General features: G+C 34.9%; 1 protein-coding gene across 1 annotated transcript; it reads left to right on the top strand.

Moving 5' to 3' along the window:
* The first annotated feature begins 3,127 nt into the window (after positions 1-3,127).
* Positions 3,128-10,026, top strand: LOC104218921 (pectinesterase-like). The gene is made up of 3 exons (XM_009769525.2): positions 3,128-3,930; positions 4,490-4,837; positions 9,213-10,026. The coding sequence occupies exons 1-3, from the start codon at positions 3,189-3,191 to the stop codon at positions 9,902-9,904; spliced, it is 1,782 nt and encodes a 593-aa protein (XP_009767827.1). The 5' UTR covers positions 3,128-3,188; the 3' UTR covers positions 9,905-10,026.
* The last annotated feature ends 554 nt before the right edge of the window (positions 10,027-10,580 follow it).

Below are 10,580 nucleotides of genomic sequence, written 5' to 3'. Positions count from 1 at the left end.
TCATTCTCAAAAGAAAGGTTTCAAGTATCTGAGTTCTATTATTCAGAAGGATGGGGAGATATATGATTGAAAAATTAGTAAGTACAACTTTTATAAAATAATCAACCGAATGGAAACGATTGACACCCGTACAAATAAGTAAAATTTCTTCTCTGTTTCGAATTTTCCAGATTTGTAGGAATGAGATAGCAATACATCCAAATGGATAGTACTAGGGGACGTGTACATCTTTGTTTGTTTCCTTTTCTCTTTGAAATGTTACCACCATATCCGTATGTGGGTTACAATATCTCAAAAAGCTGTCAGCTCCGATATCAGGTGACAGCACACATTTAATTTGGATTGAAATGTTCAAATCTATGGAATGGAGTGGTGGGAGCTCACCCTTGTTTCAGCGTTCAAAATTTAACTTCAAACTTGAAATATTGTGCATAAGTGAAGAGCCAACTTGGGAGGACTACCGTGTTATTGACGTAACTGGTATAGTTGTTGTTGTGTGACCAGGAGGTCACGGGTTCAAGCCGTGGAAACAACCTCTTGCAGTAATGCAGGGTAAGACTGCATACAATAAACCCTTGTGGTCCGGCCCTTCCCTGGACCACGTACATAGTGAGAGCTTAGTGCACCATACTGCCCTTTTATTACTTTCCACTTTACTACTTTAGTAGTTTTAGCAAATTAAAATTGTTCTAAAATCTTTAACAACAGTAATATAGCATATGTGATTCTATAAGTGGGGTATGTGAAGAAGGAGGCCCGGACCAAATTTAGTGCAAAGGTTACTAGTTACTTGCCTAGACCCAATATTTATACTAAAAAATTTATATAAGAATATTTATGTTAGAATCTAGTCCATTGGTCCGATTATTATTGTATATTAACTTGCAGTCATTATAGGACCTTATCATAAACTTAAAATTTTGGATCCGCCTCTGAGTGAGGTATATACATATCTTGCTCGTACTTTGTGTGAGGTAGAAAGGTTATTTCCTATATACCCTCAGCTAAATAAAAATATTTTCAAAACAGGTTTGAAAAATATACGACTAAAAAAAATTATAATGAAAATGTGTCATGCCCTTTCTAATTACTTCTCCCTAATTCTTCTTCGGTGTACCTCTACCTCTCCTTAGACCTATTATTGTCAACCTCCCGTACCTCCTCACTGGAGCATCTATGCTCCTTCTTTTCACATGCCCGATCAAACCATCTCAATCTCGCCTCCCGTATCTTATTCACCATGGAGGCCACTCCCAATCTTGCCCTGTATATCTTCGTTTCTAATATTATCTCTCCTAGTATACCTCCACCCCACACATCCGTCCAAGCATCCTCATTTTTGCTATTCCATCTTCTGAACGTGTGAGTTCTAAAATCTTTAACATTAGAAATTAAAAAATATTATTTGGCACTCCACTTTTTTTAGTAAAAATAGCACGGTATAGCCAGTTTTCGGACTGGTCATTCAAAAATAACCAACGTTTACGAAGTCAATGAAAAATAGCCACTATTTTGCTGCAACATAGACCGGTCCAGCATAATATACTGGAGTTCGGTGCACCTGTGTATGAACTCCAGCATATTATGCTGGACCGGTATAATTTGCGGACTAATACTGGAGACTGGAGCACCGGTGCTCCAAACTCCAGTATATGGACAATTATACTTGCTGGAACTCCAGTATATTATGCTGGAGTTATAGTGTACTTATGCTGGAACTCCACTATAATATACTGGCATATTTTTCGGGTTTTGAACAGTGTTTTCGCTCAGATTTATCTTTACATAAAAAATTGTTAAATTTCGATTACTTTTGAAACTGGACCATTTTTGAACGACCAGTTGTAAATCTAGCTATTTTTGAATTTCTCTCCTTTTTTTAAGAAGAAATTTACACATACAGTTTTAATTAGTGAAATATTAATCTAGCGAAATCAGTAAGGAAAAGATAAAAAGTAATTTAGATAAATCATATTATAATTAAAGTTATAACTTATTTTTTAACAATTGGATGCAAAACCTTAATAGACATGCGTATAAATTATTCTAGGCAATCAAATTAAACAGCCTGTGAGTTTGAGCAAACGTTGGACCAGGAATATCACGACAAACGAAGAGACAGCGCAAGAAACAGATACAATAAACAAGACATTCCATTCAAATCTGGTCATTTCCAGCATCCAATACAAGTTAAACAGCACCGAATCCAAGGCCAAACCAAGTTTAAAAAACTCCCAATTGTTCTTGTTTAACAATTTACTGCATATATTGTTGATATTCAGTAGTACTCAGTAAGAATCTTGAACGGAATAATAAGTGAGTATTTAAAAGTAAATACTGACAGACACGAGTATATGATGCACACATTGCATTGACAAAGAGAAAGAAAATGAATGACAGAGACAAACCAACAACTATACTTCACATGGCTCTCTCTATGATTTCAACCAAATCTGGAAAATATTATTCCCTCCGTCCCATGTGGTATAATCCAGATTTCGAGAATGAAATATCTTAATTTTATACGAATTTGAACATATAGAATATTTAGATTTCTTAAAATAAAATTTATATATTTGAAAATTACCAGCCGCGGGTATATTGGAAACAACCTCTTTGCCCTTCCAGGATAGGGATAATTAGGTTGCGTATATCTTACCCTCTCCAGACCTCACTTATGCGAAATTCCTGAGTTTTTTGTTATTGTTGTTATTGTTGAAAATTATATAAAAAGTAGTATAAGTAACAATAATTAACAATCCAAAATATCTAAAATGCGCATATATAAAAATATTACGATCAAAGAAAAAATTCATTTGACTCTCAAAATCTGAACTACATCACATAAACAACGACCGAGGGAGCAACAAAAAACAAAGTTCAAAGTTAGGCTCTTGCCGGAAGCGGACTTATGTAATAGGTAGAGGGGTCACCGACACTCGTAAAGTTCCGCAAAAATTGCATTTATACATGTGTATATCTTTAAAAGATAGTGATATATTAATAGTTGGCACCACATATACAAAGCAACTTTTGGTTAAATCAAAAAGTACATCCGTGACCTTCAAATCCAGGTCTGCCTCTACCTCTTGGCATCACTAATTATATATTCACCACCTAACTACTCTTCCTAACAGCTACTCTTCCTAACAGCTACTCTTTACTTCATTCTTTCACCTACAAACTCAATGACTTTCAAAGAATTCTTAGCCGGAATAACAGATTCTGGCAAACACACAAATTCTTTTTCAAAGGTAAAAAAACCAAAACTCTTCTTATCCCTCATTGCTTCTGTCCTACTAATTGCTGCAGTTATTGGAGTAGTCATTGGAGTAAATTACTCACGAAAAAATAGCTCAAATCAAGCCCAAATTCAGGCCATTTCATTGGCAACTCATACCATAGTAAAATCCTCATGTAGCATCACTTTACACCAACAACTATGCTACTCTACAATTGCAAATAATATCCCAAATTTCTCCAAAAAAGTCACAAACCAAAAGGATGTCATTGAATTATCCTTGAATATTACAACTAAGGCCGTTCAACGCAACTACTACGCCATAGACAAGCTAATAAAAACACGAAAGGGTTTAACAGAACGCGAAAAAATCGCGTTACACGATTGTTTAGAGACGATAGACGAGACGATTGATGAGCTACACACAGCTGTTGAAGATTTGGAAAAATATCCTAATGCTAAGGCTTTGAGACAACATGCAGATGATTTGAAAACTTTAATTAGTGCTGCTATTACAAATCAAGAGACTTGTCTTGACGGGTTTTCACATGATGAAGCTGATAAAAAAGTTCGTAAGGTTTTGCTTAAAGGGCAAGTGTATGTGGAGAAATTGTGTAGTAATGCTTTGGCTATGATCAAGAACATGACTGATACAGATATTCAGAATGAGATGAAGTTAGGTTCTTCAGGTATTTGAATTTACATAATTCAAAATTAATGTTCTCAACTTCATATTAAGACATATAAAATCTCAAATTAAGACGTGTAAAGTGAAATGGATGAAATACTCCCTCCACTTTTTTTTAAATTGTCATGATCACTAAAAATAATTAGTCACAAATACGTGTTATTTTAGAAAATCAAGATAGAATTAATTACTTTTTTCACACCTTTACCCTTATATTACTCTAGTAAATATGGAGAGATTAATGTGATGAGAGGAAGAGTTGAGTGATAAGATGAAATTAAAGAATAGTTTAATCAATTTATCCTTTTAATTGATATTTTCTAAAGGGACACGCAAACAGTTGCGGAGCCACCTTGTAGCAAGGTGACCTCCCTTCATGAAAAAATACATGGTGTATATATATATATTTGGCACCCCTTAATAAAAAATTTGATGCGTGCAAAATACAACCTGCAAGTAAAGGGGACCAGAGGAAGTACTTAATTATATTCTTAACACGCTACTTATGTACGAGTACTGTTTAATAAAATGAAATTTTTATGTCTCAACTCTTAATACAGGTAAAGTGAACAGAAAACTCAATGAGGAGAGCAGTGGAACATGGCCGGAGTGGTTGTCTACTGGAGATAGAAGACTGCTGCAATCACCGTCAGTGACGGCGGATGTGGTGGTGGCTGCAGATGGAAGCGGAGACTACAAGACGGTGGCTGAAGCAGTAGCTAACGCACCTGAAAAGAGCAGCAAGAGATATGTGATTAGAATAAAGGCGGGTGTATACAAAGAAAATGTGGAGGTGTCAAAGAAGAAGAAGAACATAATGTTTATGGGAGATGGTAGAGAGAATACTATAATTACTGGAAGCAGAAATGTCAAAGATGGTAGCACCACTTTCCATTCTGCCACTGTTGGTAAGTTAAATTCATAATCAGCTTTTCTTTTTAATATTATTCGTGCATCATTTTTTTTTCTAGCTAGATACTCCCTCACTCCCAATTTATGTGATTCAAATTTTGAGAGTTCAATTTCTTAATTTTAACTGTAAATTAATTTGAATATAAAATATGTAAAGTTTTCGAATTCTTTTTACATATTTAAAATTATGTAAAAAGTACAATAAGTCGCAATAATTAACAATTCAAAATATTTAAAAAGACATATAAAAAAAATTATGGTAAAAGAATAACTCATTTGATTCTAGAAGTCCATGTCACCCGTGGCAGAGCCTTATACCAATGGGTGTCAATTGACACTCCTTAGTCAAAAAATTACATTATGTAGCTAGCTAGGTATAAAATAAGTTGTATATATATACACACACTATACGATTACTTCCTTTATTTTCTTCATCCGTTTACCTTTTTATATATATGTCGACATCTCTTAGTAAAATTCTTAACTTTGTCACTGCATGTCATATAAATTAAAACGGAGAGAGCGGTTTATTATTAAGTGGCATTTAGCAGGTAACGGGGTGAAGTTTTAATACTTCAATTAAAATTTCCTCGTAGTATAGATTATTTCTACAAATTAACATAGTTGTTGCTTCGTCAAATTGCTGACAGAGTAACCTCTCCCTTGTCCTTATAACAAGGGAGAGAGTATTATTGGCTGGCTGGCATATGTCATAATAATAATATATATATAATACTAAAGAGAACTTCAATACTTGTAGTTTTTCAAATAAATTAATAAGAAAAGTAAGATATTTAAATTCAAATGGACCTAGCTAGTAGTATTAGCTAAGAGCATGCCGTTGGGTATGGAAAAATCCTTGGTAGGGAGCGCTTCCCCGAATGGGGTCCTACGCAGCACGAATCTAAATATAGTCGGGTTTCAATACGAGTACCGAACATCGGGTAACCAAAAAAATTAAGAGCATGATGTAGTTTTTTGTTGGAGATGACGTGGAGTTGCATGTGGCAAAGGTGCTGTGTGAGAACTTTTTTGTTGTTTTCCCTGTAGAGGTGCAATTGCAGTTGCACGTGAACCCAAATTAGAATTTCAAACTTCAAAAGTATATATTAATATTTGAATATTTTCTATGAGTAATGGAATGACCCGCCATGTTATCATGTCACATAGGCGTTATTTAACATATATTAATGTCATGTAGAAGCTTATATAAGAGGAAGGCTAGCATTTGTGAGAAAATTCTAGAGAAATATGGACATTTCCTTAGGAAGACCCTAGATCCCTATGGATTTGCTAGGAAAGTCCTTAGAATCTTTTAGGTTTGTAGAGAGTTCTAAAGAAAGCCCTTATCTTGTAAATATTAAGGACTTATGTAACAATCAATATTTACAGAGTAGGCCCTAGGATGAGTTGGCATAGCAAGAACGTGAGCAAGTTGTGAAAGATCGCGAGCGAGTTGTCAAGTACCACACGTGTACTTAATTAACGACTAAGAACGTGACACTATGTACGTATAATATTTTTTTATAATAACAGTGAAATATTATTATCATTAATAATAACAAACTAATACACCTACCGAGCATCCAAGAACCAAGACCACATTTCAGGAAGGGTAACTTGGCTACGTAGGCCTCCAAAAAACACACAAAGGTAGTTACATAATCTTCGAATTAAATCTAAATTTATTATCATAAAATAAAAGTTGCTATACAGAAAATCATGCATTTGCACCTAATTAAGAGTGTGGTCCAGTGGTTTATGAAATGAGTTGAGCACGATGATGCCTTATGTTCAAATCCGACCGGAGACAAAAATATTATATTATTACCTGATCAAGTCTTGGTAAATAGATTTTGCCTTTCACAAAAACATCTATGAAAACCGAGCCCAAATGAGTGGGGCTGCATCAGCTGGCCTACCCTCCTCGTAAGCCTTCCACCACTTATACGCTGCTCCTGACAGCAGAAACATAGTAAAAGCAACTCTGCTCACCTCCACAATACCCTTGGTGTTAAAGCGAATACCACTATTATTAAAAAAAACATGCATTCATTCAATTAAAATACTTCCTTCGTTCCGGTTTATATAAACTTAATTCCTTTTTGGTCCGTTCCAAAAAGAATGATCCATTTCTAAATTTGGAACAATTTTGCTTAAACTTTCAATTTTACCCTTAATGAGAAGTTTTTACAACCACACAAATACTCTAGTTCCTTTTTGACTTATTTAAGATCATAAATTCCAAAAGTTCTTAAATTTCGTGCTCAATTAAATAAGTTCATATAAATTGAAACGGAGGGATTACTTGGTAAGGTTTGACATCCATTTGGCTATTACGTACTCTTGATCACCAGTCACTATTGATGCTTTCCAGTTGGGAGCGCCTTCCGTAAATTTCTCCCGACATTATTGACTTTTTGGTGGTCATTGGATGTCATTGTGAGCGGAGCTCTTTCCTTCTCCTTTAAATCAATACTATTTGTTTTAATTTCTCCATTTAATGTGATTAGTATTTATGTAAGAGTAAGACGCTCCTGTTTTCTTTTGGTCGAAATTATATTTTGAGTGAAACTGGACCAACAAAACTTGTATGAGGCACCATTAGTTATTAGACAAGTGGAAAAGTGGTTCCCACATTACAGACCCCCTCTTTTATTTCTCTGGCACTGAAATCTCTCTGGCAGACTTCCTCTTTTATCTCTCACTTCCTTTTATTATCTACTCCTATTAAAATGCATCATATCTTTGAGTATTTGTTTGAGTCAAATACGGCTACTAAAGGAAAAAAGATGCGAGTATCATCTATCCTCTTACGTTCTTCTCCATCGCAGTCTCATACATCTCTTCTTCTTTTTTTCCATCAGATACCTTTCAAGTCTTATATGCAAAATCAAACCATCTCCAATCATGAAATACTATGATTCAAACTTAGCATTGCATTACTGTGGAAACACTCTGCAATTTTTAACCATTGCAGAAAGTAAAGTACACATAAAAGTCCAAACCTAGAATTCCATATCATCACAAAAGAAAAAAGGTTTTCAAATCAAACCTAAATATATTATCCAACGATGGGCCCAAGAGTAATACCAAAATAAAAAGATAAATGTGAAGTTGAGTGTGTAGCAGTGCACATCAGTGAGATGCCAGATTAATCAGCTTCAAAGAAACTATTGCTCATACTTCAAAGGAACCGGAAAGCATAGATATCTGAAAAAAACACTCATGATTCTCCCACCAAAATGTATTAAACCCATTATTTTTTCTCTACAAATTCAGCAATAAAGAAATTTTCGGTCATTCTTCTATTCGAATCTTGATTTTACAGAAGCATAGACAAAGAAACAACCCCAAAAATAATCCACATGTTCGGTTCTTTTTGAGAAGATAAAGCAGAAGATGTGAAGAAGAGAGAACTAAAATTAACTGGTTTTTCATGTTGTCCTTCAGTAGAGAGATAAAAAAAAAGAGTCTGCAATTTGGGACCCACTTTTTCACTTGTTTAATAACTAATGGTGCCTCGTACAAGTTTTGTTGATGGACTCTCACTCAAAATATAATTTCTAGGTTGGAAAGAAGTTATCGCAGGACTAATGATTAGTTATTCCATTCTCTCATGGGATAAAAAAATACAATTCTGAAATAACTGTTTTCGGGATTAATTATACTACATTTTTCTACCAATCAAACATAGGATAAACTCTTCTTAAATTTAGTTTCAGAATTAATTATTTCTTATCTCTCGTAACAAACAAACCCTTAGTGGTTTAACTTACATGTACTGGAAGTATTTTTACACCATTAATTGATATTATTTTTTAGGTTAGTAATCTCACTTATTATTTGATAATTATATACATGTGGTTATCCTTTAGTTGACCTGTAAAAGTTAAATTCTTACTAGGTGGACAACAAGAGTAATGTTATGCTTTCTCTGTCCGCTGAAAAACATTTTCTACATATCAAGTAACGGCATTTGACTCAACAAAAAAAACGAGAAGGGGAATAGAAATAAAAGTATTGAGCTTTTGATTGTTTTCACGCTTAAGAAATTCACCTTTTAATGTTAATTAGCTTGACCCTATTAACCTTTACTATCTCTTAACATAAACACTCCTAACACATATTCCAATATTATTTACGGGAAAAAATAATTAATTCATTCTTGAAATCTGAAAAAATCACTTATTTTGAATCACAAGAAAAAATAACTTATTTTGGAACGGAAGGAGTAACTAATAAAGAATATGTAAGGGCAAACAATATTTAAAGTTAAATTGTACCGAGTTCAAATTGATCTATGTTGAACGGTTGTCTCACATTCATATCAATTCCAGGAATTAATCTTTTGTTGTTGTAACTTTGCAGCCGCAGTTGGGGAAGGGTTCTTAGCGAGAGACATAACATTCGAAAACACAGCAGGGCACGAAAAGCACCAAGCAGTTGCACTTCGAGTGGGTGCCGATTTATCCGCCTTCTACAAATGTGACATGTTAGGCTACCAAGACACTCTTTACGTCCACTCCAATCGTCAATTCTTCGTCCAATGTTTCATTTCAGGCACAGTCGATTTCATCTTTGGTAACGCTGCAGCTGTACTCCAAGACTGTGACATCCACGCTAGACGTCCAGGGCCGGGCCAGAAAAACATGGTCACGGCCCAAGGGCGAACGGATCCCAACCAGAACACTGGGATAGTGATTCATAAGTCTAGAATTGGCGCTACTTCGGACTTGAAATCAGTTCAGAAAAATTTCCCTACTTATTTAGGACGTCCGTGGAAGGAATATTCCAGGACTGTGATCATGCAATGTTCGATCGCGGATGTGATTAGTCCGACAGGGTGGCACGAGTGGAATGGGAATTTTGCACTTGATACGTTGTTTTATGGGGAATATGAGAATACAGGTGCAGGAGCTGGGACATCAGAGAGAGTAAAATGGAAAGGTTTTAAAGTTATTACTAGTGCAACTGAGGCTCAAGATTATACTCCTAACAAGTTTATTGCTGGTAATAGTTGGTTGAGCTCCACTGGTTTCCCTATTGCTCTTGGTCTTTAAAATGTTTCTGGTTTTTTAAAATTTCTTTGTTTTGTTTGGGTAGACTTTTTGTTACTTTTAGACATTCTTAATTGTTACTTATTGAGGTTGGTCATTAAATAATAAAGATTGCATGTCACAAACGAGGTGGAGTATGGTAGGTGAAGTCTTACTCTGCATAAACTTTAACCCGCTTACGCCCTGCTCTGCTTACTATTTTTCACTCAAATCGACCCACACTTCCCCATCATGTCATTTTATCATAGTACAAACTCTTAGGGGGTGTTTAGTTACCGAGATAAGTATTTGACTTAAAAGATATTGGAACTTTTTTGAACAAATCAATCAAAGAAAATGAAGGGGTAAATCTTAGCTAAATATAATAATTTCTAGAACAAAAGATAGACAAGGAGAGTACAGAGGATAAGAATTCTTTATCTCATCAAGACAAAAACTTGAACAATAATCCTACCAATTGTTTTTGTAAGCTAGTGTTATAGCAAATGTTATAAGTTAGGAGAAATGCCCAGGGCCTTTACAAGGTTGTTTTTCGCTCTATATATAAGGGACAAAACCCTTCTAAGCCCTAAAAGACAAGTCATAGGGAATATTCGAAAGAATATTCCTAATGTCCCCTAATGGGCCTGCACTGCTGCAAGAGTCGTACCGTCTCTTATTCGCTTGTAGGTCGTCCCCT

Source organism: Nicotiana sylvestris, chromosome 10, assembly GCF_000393655.2.
Source record: "Nicotiana sylvestris chromosome 10, ASM39365v2, whole genome shotgun sequence".
NCBI classification, from domain to species: domain Eukaryota; kingdom Viridiplantae; phylum Streptophyta; class Magnoliopsida; order Solanales; family Solanaceae; genus Nicotiana; species Nicotiana sylvestris.
Note: the sequence above shows the minus strand (reverse complement) of the source record. Positions and strands in the feature narration are given on the sequence as shown.

What these genes read in the sequence shown, in the direction of transcription:
- LOC104218921 (XM_009769525.2), top strand. Translation starts at nt 3,189, where the DNA reads ATGACTTTCAAAGAATTCTTAGCCGGAATAACAGATTCTGGCAAACAC. An exon ending in GATGAAGTTAGGTTCTTCAG is followed by an intron (nt 3,931 to 4,489) that starts GTATTTGAATTT and finishes CTCTTAATACAG; the next exon opens with GTAAAGTGAACAGAAAACTC. An exon ending in TTTCCATTCTGCCACTGTTG is followed by an intron (nt 4,838 to 9,212) that starts GTAAGTTAAATT and finishes GTAACTTTGCAG; the next exon opens with CCGCAGTTGGGGAAGGGTTC.